Source organism: Tupaia chinensis, unplaced genomic scaffold, assembly GCF_000334495.1.
Source record: "Tupaia chinensis unplaced genomic scaffold, TupChi_1.0 Scaffold000063_1, whole genome shotgun sequence".
Taxonomy (NCBI): Eukaryota; Metazoa; Chordata; class Mammalia; order Scandentia; family Tupaiidae; genus Tupaia; species Tupaia belangeri.
This window is the reverse complement of record NW_006159521.1, coordinates 412,285-422,291: the sequence shown is the minus strand read 5'-3', so window position 1 is coordinate 422,291 and position 10,007 is coordinate 412,285. Positions and strand designations below refer to the sequence as shown.

Sequence of the window (10,007 nt, the reverse complement as noted above, 5' to 3'; positions counted from 1 at the left end):
ATTTTTAGTTTTCTGCCTCTATGTCTCTCCCTGTCTCCCTGGCGGGTGCACGCACCCAATAGCGAAAACCTCTCCAAAAAAAAAAAATTTTTTTTTCATGTGAAAAAAAAGTCCTTGTTTAGTGAGTGCAATAACAATAATTCTTAACCTATTGCATAAAAAAAAAAAACATTATGTAGAGATGGTTTGTTATTTATCTACTTTTATTACAAGTCCAAACGAAAAATAGCGTTTGCTTGTTTCTCTTAGAAAAGGATCCCACAATTGTTTGTGTCCTCAGTTGTTCCACAGCACATGGCAGGCACGTTGTCCACCCCCTAATCCTAAAGAGGAACATTTAGTGTCTGTGAATCCCAGCTGTCCTGTAATGCACAACTGTAGATAGCAAGCTTCTGACCCAGGCAGATGACAGCACAGGCAGATCTGGGGGACAGGGCTGGGAGGATTTGCAGCTGTCGTGGCTGGGGACCGCCAGATGGTTCCAACAACACCAGTCTCTGTGAGAGTCTCACTGAAAAACTGGAGTTCATGAACTGTGCTGTGAACATCAAGCAAAGTAAACAGATGGCCAGCTGGCTTTCAGAATTGCTCAGACCCAAGCTCTGACCCTTTCAATTGATCTAGATCTATCTCTGCATGTATATGCAGAAGTGAATGCACTTTATTTTTATTTACTTTTTTTTAATTTTTTTTTTTTTTGCCATATGTTTGAGAGGTTTTAGCTATAGGGCACATGCTCTCACCAGAAAGACAGAGAGACAGACAACAAGAAATCACCCCCCAGGGGGGATGGTCACGCCGCAGTCCCCTCTCGTCCATTCTCCTCTCAGGATCTTGGGCACGCACGCACATGCACACGTACCCGGTATGAGTTTAAGCCACTGGGTCCAGGACTCAAACCACAGTTGACTACATTGGAGTCCAGCAACGTAGCCATTACACCATCTGCTGGTCCCATCCTGGTGTGATTTTTCAAGCTGCCAGGTCTAGAACTTGAACCATGGCTGGCCATGTGGTAATCCAGCACCCTAACCACACACTACCTGCTGATCCCGTGAATGCACTTTTTAAATGTTAGGAAAACTAAACAATAATCAGGATAGTGGCTACCTCTGATGAGGGGCTGAGGAAGGAGGAAGTGAAGGGGAGGGCTGACTTTAGAATTCATATTTCAGTCTATATAAAATATATTTATACAAGGATGGCCCCATGGCCTGCGGCTGAGGGATCTGACTCCTACATGGCCGTGACATCTGAAAAACATGCCAGGCACTTGTGGATGCATGCCCAAGATCCCTACTGGGAGGAGAAATGGACAAGAAGGCATTGTAGCATGATCATACCCCATAGTGGGGTGCTTTCTTTGTCTCTGGTGAGTGCACACATCCTCTGGCAAAATAAAAGTGTATTCCTATATATTTGTGTGACCAAAATAATTTAAAGCAACTATATGGGCCAGCCGCTGGCATGGTAGTTGGGACAGCTGAAGCTGACATGGCTGACTGTGCAGTTTGAGACCCAGACCTGGTGGCCAAGAGTAGACTGGAGGGGGGATTGCAGCACGGTCATCCCCCTTGGGGGGTGATTTCTAACCTTTCCTCTCTCTCTCTCTCTGTCTCTCCCTGGTGAGTGCCTATGCTCTATTTTGCTATAGCAAAATAATAAAACATTATGTTCATGAGATTCACTCCCACTGCCTTCATGCTAGAGTCCAAGATGTGCAGACCAGAGAAGGTCTGGTGCTCCATTCACTGCTTTGTGGGACCAATGCGCTCTAGCTATCCCAACTGCTCAAAGGGCCGCCAACACCCTCTGATGTCTCAGGCCTCTAAGCTTTTATATAAGCTCTTCCCTCCACATAAGATTATTTCCTCACAGGGACAGCAGCTGGTTAAGGTGCTAGACTTCCACATGGCTGTCTGTGGTTCTAGTCTCAGACCTAGTGGCTTGCTTTCTCATTTTGTCTCACTGTCTCTCTCTGGTTGAGCACACATGCCCTACAGCAAGTTTAAGAAAAATGATAATAAGTACAATTTAAAAAATTCTTAAAAAAAATCATGAGACAGCAGGTGGCACGGTGGTTAAGGTGCTGGATTCCCACATGGCTGACCACAGTTTGAGTTCTAGACCCTACAGCTTGAAAAATCACACCAGGCACATGTGTATGCATCCCTAAAACCCTGGCAACAGAACAGAAAAGGGATTACAGCATGGCCATCCCCTGGGGGGGGGCAATTTTTCATTTTCACTCTTTCTGTCTCTCTACAGGAAGCGCACATGCCCTATGGCAAAAAACTAAAAAAAGTAAATAAATAAAAAAAGTATCAGAGTAACTCCTCCACTGGACCCGTAGAGTCAATACCCGTATTTTACCCCCAGAAACCACAGATCTGTACAAAAGAGAAACAAAACATTTTGTTTTTGAGACTAAAACCAATTCTTTGAATACCATCCTTTTAAAGCACCCCAGGGAACAGCTGACCTTAATGTCACATCGCAGCCATGCTGAGGCCCAAGGCTGACACCGGAACTGCTGCTCTCAGCGCCAGGCCAAGCCTGTGCCAACTCACACTGCACTGGACTGCAGGGATCAGACGTGGAGCAAGAATTGTGGAACCAAAGATGCCGACCTGGCTATTCCAGAGCTTGCTACGTGAAAGTGTTAACAAATGGAAGTTATACAGTCATTTGTAATTAATAATGTATTAGTTGTTATCTGGGAATTTAGAAATTCTATCCTTGGGCAAGATACTTTCTCTCTCTAGATCTCATTCTTCTGTGTAAAATAAATCCAAGTTTGGATGACATAATCTCTAAGTTTTTTCCAATTCTAAGATTTTAGAATCTATACATTTATGAGATATGATATTAAAGAATTCTTTTTCTAAGCTTTGCTAGAGGGTGCATGTGCTCACTGAAGGTGGGGGCAGTGAGAGCATCTCCCATAGACGGTCACTCCACCACCTCTCCTCCATTTCTCCATCTGGGATTTTAGGCACACATGTACAAACACCCAGCGTATTGTTCAAGCAGGCAGTCTGGAACCACACGGGTGGCCATGTGGGATCCAGCTATGTCCCCAGCTGGCTCTGTATTAAAGAACCTTTTCAGCAGCCTTTCCTCAAAGCTGCTCTTCTCTGATAATACTTACTTTCTCACTTTTATCGAACTTAAGAGATGCTTACAGTCAAAAATACCTATTGAATGGACCAGAGAGAGGAAGAGGACAAAGAAGACAGGTATTTTCGACATGGTCTCACTACACTGCAATCCTCCTGTCTCAGCCTCCTAATTAGCTCAGATTACAGACCTGTGCAGCCATGCCTGCTGTGATCAGGTTGGGCTGAGAACTGAACCTGGGCTCCAGTGCAGCTTCCAGCATCCTAAGTGGTGGTATTACCTATGTAGCACCATGGCTACACCAAAAAATCCCATGAGAATGGAGAAGGGATTGTGGTATGCCCATACCCTGCAGGGGGGGTGATTTTTCTCTCTCCAGCAAGCACATGCACCCTACAGCAAAGACTAAAAACATGAAAATAAAAACAAAGTGGGCCACCAGGTAGAGTGGAGGTGAAGGCAGATGGATGGCACATGGCCATTTTTTATTTAAACTTTATTTATCTATTTTAATTTGATTGGAGAGGGACAGAGTGTGTGTGTATGAGAGAGAGAGGGGAGAGTGAGAAAATAAGCCACCAGGTCCAGGACTTGAATCGTGGTCAGCCATGTGGGACTCCAGCGCCCTTAACCACCACGCCACCTGCTGGCCCCATGGCCAATTTGTGGTTTGAATCCCAGACCTGGCAGCTTGAAAACATGCCAAGTATGTGTACATGTGTGCCCAAAACCCCAATAGAAGGGACTGTGGAATGGGCATCCCCACGGGGATGATTTCTCACTTTCCCCTTCTCTCTGGCGAGTGCACGTACCCTATAGCAAAAACCAAAACCAAACCGAAAAACAAAAACGAAAAGAGCACCCATGCTCCCATCACCCAGCAGAAGGACCCCATTACTATCCCTCTGTAAGGCAGTGTTGTTTTATGCCTCTGTGCCTCTGACATGCTGAAATGCCCTTCCAGGCCTTTGTCTCCATGGTGAATGCATCCTTTGGAACTTCAGATTCAGCTGACCTCCTTTGGAAGCTTTCACTGACTCCCTTGAGAGACCTTCATGCTTCCATTATATCTCCTTTATGGTATTAATAACTGTACTATATTTACCTATGTTTGATTCCCCAGTAGATTGAAGGTGCTAAATATCACTGAATCTCTGTATCTCTAAGCAACTACCAGGAAGGATAGCTATGTAGCAAGTATGCAGTAAACAGGACGCCCACGCAACCCAGCATGCCTGGGAGAGTCCTGCTTTATGCCTGTTGTCCTTGAGTAATTATAGAAAAGGAATCCTTTAACTCATGAAAGTGTTCTATCAGGTCAGTTGGTGACATGATGGGTAAGGCAGCTGGATCCCACCTGGCTGACTGTGTGGTTCAAGTCCTAGACCCATTGACTTGAAAAGGAAAACAAAAAACACATGAGGTCCGTGTGTGTGTGAATGCCTAAAATCTTGCAAAGGAAGAATGGATGAGAAGGAATGGTAGTGTGGCCATCCCCCAGAGGGGGTGCTTTCTCACTTTCCCTTTCTCTCTCTCTCCAGTGAGTGAACGTGCCCTCTAGCAAATTAAAAAAAAAAAGTGTTCTTAGATGACCAACTACATGATCACCCTACCCATAAATGTTGTTGTATAAACTGATGAAGAATGAAGAAAAAAAATTTTTAAAGAATTATTTTATTTAACTTTATTATTACTATCATTATTATTTTCCAGTTTGATCAGAGGGAGACAGAGAGAGAGAGGAAGTGAGAAAGCAAGCCACCAGGTCCGAGACTCGAACCGTGATCGGCCATGTGGGAGTCTAGCACCCTCAACCACCATGCCACCGGCGGAGATAAAAAGAGACAGAAACCACTCCCCCCAGCAAGGTGTGGTCATGTTGCAGTCCCTTTCCCTCCGTTTGTCTACCCATCAGGATTTCAACATGCACTTGCATATGCCCAGTGTTATTTTCAAACCGCCAGAGCAAGGATTCAAACCATGTTGGCCACGTGGGATCCAACTCCCAATGCACAGTGCTTAAACACCCAACAGAAAAAAAGTTAAGGGACAGAATCTAGGCAGAAAAAGCTGACATTTAAACATTGTTAAACAAGGCTCTGGCAGTGCGGTTTTCTCTTCAGACTCGGTCTTGGTTGCCTTTTGTGAGCCATGGAGAATGATTTTTATCTGTTACTATGTGGACACGAGGGCAGGTTTGACCACAAATTCTTGGGAGTTTGAGTTAGACCTGATGAGAAATTTGAGATATGCAAAACACAGTAATTACAAAAATGATGTCATGATCAGAAAAGAGGCTTATGTACTTAAGAGTGCGATGGAAAGGTGCCAGCAGGTGGCATGGTGGTTAAGAACTCTCATGGACTCCCACGTGGTCAACTACAGTTCCAGCCCCAGAACTGGTGGCTTGAAAATCATGCCAGGAACATGTGTGTGCATGCCCGAAATCCCTAGAGGAGACTGGAGAAGGGATTACAGTGTAGCCATCCTCCCTGAAGGTCACTTTCCTCCCTACTGTCTTTCTCTCTCTTCGGTGAACTCATGCGTCCTATGGCAAAAACCTTTAAAAAGAATTAAAAGTGTGACAAAGAACTAAAGAAAATAATTGATGACAGTGAAATTACCAAAGATGACGATTTGTGGCCTCCTCCTGACCAAGTGGACTGGCAGGAACTTGAAACTATCATTGCAGACGAACATTTTTCTTTCACAATATCAGACATCAGTTCCCTTATTATATCCATCAGTCCAAAGACCCAGAAGGCTTAAGAGTATTTTATTACCTTGCCCAGCACCTGAAGTGTTTGGTCTTCAGTCTACTGGGTCACACTTCAAGATGAAACCAATCTGGGGCCAGCATGTAGTGTGTTGGTTAAGGGCGCTGGATTCCCACATGGCCGACTGCGGTTCAAGTCCCAGACCTAGCTTTCTCTCTCGCTCTCTCTCCCTCTGTTCCTCGCTGTTCAAACTAATATAAATAAATAAAATAAAATTCAATAAAATAATTCTAAAAAAACAACAAAAAAAAGATTAAACCAATCTAGACTGAATGTTGGTGCGGACCTGAGGGGGGGATAGGGATAGTTAATTATTATGAGGAAATTTGTGTGTATATCAGGGTAATATTTTTTATAAACTATAAATAATCATCTTTAATAAATACATGATAAAATAAAAATTAAAACAAAGATTCTCAAATGAAAATTCAACAGCTGGTCACTGTACCTTCTTGTCCAGAAGTGCTTGACTCTCTGGGGCTTGCACAGATCAAATGCTCAATAGCCTTTATTGCACAGATAAGTTTAACATGTTACCACTTCAAGAAGACCTAGATGTAAAATGTGAATTTATAGTACAAATCAATGAGGCAGAGATTATGAAATATTATCTATCTTTACTACTTGATGAGATTTCATAGAAATTTAAAGGGCTGACTTCACTACTTACTGAAAGTCAGTAATGCAAATTAAATATTCTTAAAATGATAACACAGTCAATGGGGCCATAGGATACGAAAATTCAACAGACGCACTGTTTTCACAAGAAATTCTCTTTGATATACACTATATATAGCTACCAGTTAGTTGTCCATGCTTTTAAGAAAACATAGAATCTCCATGAGTTTGATGTAACAAACATAAACTTTATTCGAACTGCTTTTTCTTTGTTATTCATGTAGAAAAAGCTGTTTTAACTACTTTTACACAAAAAGTGGACAATGAGGTGATCTGCCTTTTTGACAATTATCTTCCTGCAACCATGTCATCTCCTTTGGAAGTCAAAGTGACTCCTTGTTAAATAAGTCTTTTAATAAATTACAAATAGGTCCTTGTCCATCTTCTTCCTAATCATTTAATACACTGTTGCACAGCAACCATTTTTTCCCCCAGCTTCTTCTTTGTTGGAAGTCTGAGAGTCTGAAATTTGCATTGGCTTGGTTGAACCTGGAAATCATTCTGGTACCAGGGGTGCAAGTATCCATTGTAGAAATCAGTAGCTGTGAGCGTTTTCTTAAGCATCACTGATTGAACACCAATCCAGTCATCCTATAGGGTAAAAGACAATCAGTGGGCAGGCAGTGGCTGCAAAACTGGAAGTACACTTTAATTTATACATTTTTGAAAACAAACCAAAAAACCTTCACTAAATGCCCAGCTGCAAACAGTGCTATACCAAGTAAAAGTCTATTACCGGCTGGCCCTACAGGCTAGTGGGTAATGGCTACAGATCCCACATGGCCAGTACAGTCTGAGTCTAGTCCTGAGGGCTCAAAAGATACCCTGGTGCATCTGTGTGTGTGCCTAAGGTCCTGACAAGTCAGAGAAATGGAGACGGGATTGTGCTGTGACATAGCCCACCGGGGGGTGCTTTCTCCCTCTCTTTTTCTCTCTGTCTCACTCTGGGAATACACATACACTCTAGCAATTAAAAGCAACAACAAGAAGAAATAAAAGTTTATTACCAAGGGGTGTTAACAAATGTTCATAACTATGTAAACCTATTTAAATATAAAGGAGGCAGAATAAAAGGTATGTTGTATTTGCACGTGTTTTGCAGTTTTCAGTTTGCAGAGGGTGGGTGATTTATACAAGGTAACACAACTGGTGACACGCAAAGTCACGTGTTCAAACAATCCCAGCTTCTGTGAGAACAAACGCAGAGGTGCAATGCAGATATACACAGAACAGACCAGGGCAGCAAGACGGATGCGCCCAACACTGCTCCAGAATAAGCTGAAGAAAGATAAAGAGAGGATGACAGAGGGGTTCTGGATCTACGTCTGTATAAGTCAGATCAGTCTGTTGCAATTTCTTTTTTTTTTTTGCTAGAAGGTACATGCGTGTTTGAGACAGAAAGCAGGTCTCAGTAGGGCCTGTTCATGGTGCAGTCCTACTCCTCAAATCTTCTGTCCCATCTGGGGCACACACATGTGTGTCTAGAATGTTTTCAAGCTGCCAAGGCCAGGCCCCAAACCCTGGTTGGCTATGTGGGGTCCAGCATCCTATGCACAGCATTTAACTGTGCTATGCTACAAGGCTAGCCCTATCACAAATTTAAAATATTCCACCCCTTGTTTTTCAGAGGTTTTTGTCTTAGGATATGTGTGCTTGCTGGAGAGAGACAGAGATAGTGAGAGGGAAAATGAGAAATCACCCCCTGGGAATATGGCCATGCTGCAATCCCTTCTCCGTTTCCTTTCTGGGGTCTTTGGCATATGTGCCTGGCATGATTTTCATGCCTCCAGGTCTGGGACTCAAAACATAGTTGGCCATGTGGGGGTCCAGGATCTAACTGCTACACCATCTGCTGGCCCCCTTCCCTTTCTTTAATGAATGTTTCTTAAACGTGTTTCATGTGCACTCACCGGAGAGAGAAAGAAAGACAAAGAGACAAGGGCAGGAGGGAGGAAGCACCCCCCCAGTGGCAGGTGGTCACGCTGTAATCCCTCTTCATCCTACTGGGGTTTTGGACACTCCATGCTCAACAACCCTGCATGTTTTTCAAGCCACAGGGACTAGGATTTGAACCACAGTTAGCCATGTAGGATCTGGCTCCCTTTTACTCATAGGCTCTGGGGCTGGCCCCAAACACCCCTTCTTGAGCATGGAACATCTCACATAAACATCACATGATGGAAAATATTTCTCAGGAACACACCATTGTCTGATAAAACGATAATGGCTCCAGAGTCACTGTACACAGGTCAGAAATCTACTGCTGAACAGTGAAAGCAGGATACATGTGGTATGGTTTAGCCACATATCACAGTATGATTCCCTCACATCATCCAGCCTAAGAACTTGCTATTAAATTCGATTACCGAAAATACACAAATTTCCCCCAAGTGGAAGAGGCATGTATGCACACACGTATGGGATAGACAGAGTTGTTTCTGTCAGCCCTGCCATGCCACAGTTACCCTGCCCCAGGCTGAACCACAGGTGCGTGCCAACACCATGGGCCTGTTTAGGTTGGGCCAAGAACTCAACCCAGGTCTCCCATACAGCCTCAGCCATGTAATGGCTGAGACACAAGATTTCCTTCTTTCTTCTCTCTCTCTCTCTCTATCCATCCATCCATCCATCTATCATCTATCTATTTATAAAGAGTTTATTTTATTCATGAGAGAGAGTAGGTTTATGTGCATTGGAGAGGGAGAGAAGAAGGGAAGGAGAAGGAAAGGGAAGGGAGGGTATTCTTGACAGGATCTTGTCATGCTGATTCCCCTCCCAGCCCTCTACCTCCTCAGGATCTTGGATGTCCAGTGTCCTTTCGGGCCACCCGAGGATCCTACCCTGTGGTCAGCCATGTGGCTTCTAGTACTGCAGTGCAGTGTGTTACTGATTGTACCAACAGGCTGGGTCATACAGGTTTTGGTTTTGGTTTTCTGGGTTTTTTTGTTTGTTTGATTTTGGTTACAGGGTGTATGTGCTCACAGGAGAGAGACAGAGAGAGGGAAAGTGAGAAATCACCTCCGGGGAGGGGGGTGGCCACGCCACAATCCCTTCTCCTCCATTCTCCTCTTGGGATTCTAGATATGCACACACAGGCGGCAGGCATTTGTTTGTTTGTTTTCCCCAAGCTGCTGGGTCCAGGGCTTGAACCTCACAGTACACCATGTGGGATCCAGCTGCCTTACCCATCACGCCACTGGCTGGCCCAACAAGTTTTAAGAAAGTACTGAAGCCCGGCCACGGTGGCACAGAGTTAGTGTCACTGCTTGGGAGGATAGAAGCTGCGTGGGAGGCACAGGTTCAGTTCCCAGGCCAAATGGAACATATGGGCCCAGACGCATGCACCTGTAAGCCTAGCTAACCAGGAGTCTGGGGCAGGAGGGTTACAACACGCTGAGATTCTGTCAAAAAACACCTCTCATCTCTGACTCT

At 44.2% G+C, this 10,007-nt stretch overlaps 1 protein-coding gene across 1 annotated transcript in view; it reads right to left on the bottom strand.

Moving 5' to 3' along the window:
- Nucleotides 1-6,544: 6,544 nt before the first annotated feature.
- MTFMT (mitochondrial methionyl-tRNA formyltransferase) overlaps nt 6,545-10,007 on the bottom strand; it is a 32,493-nt gene continuing 29,030 nt past the window's right edge. The window contains exon 10 of the mRNA XM_006141723.3: nt 6,545-7,166. Coding sequence (XP_006141785.1) covers nt 6,969-7,166 — 198 coding nt within the window. The 3' untranslated portion in view covers nt 6,545-6,968. The remainder of the gene's footprint in view (nt 7,167-10,007) is intronic.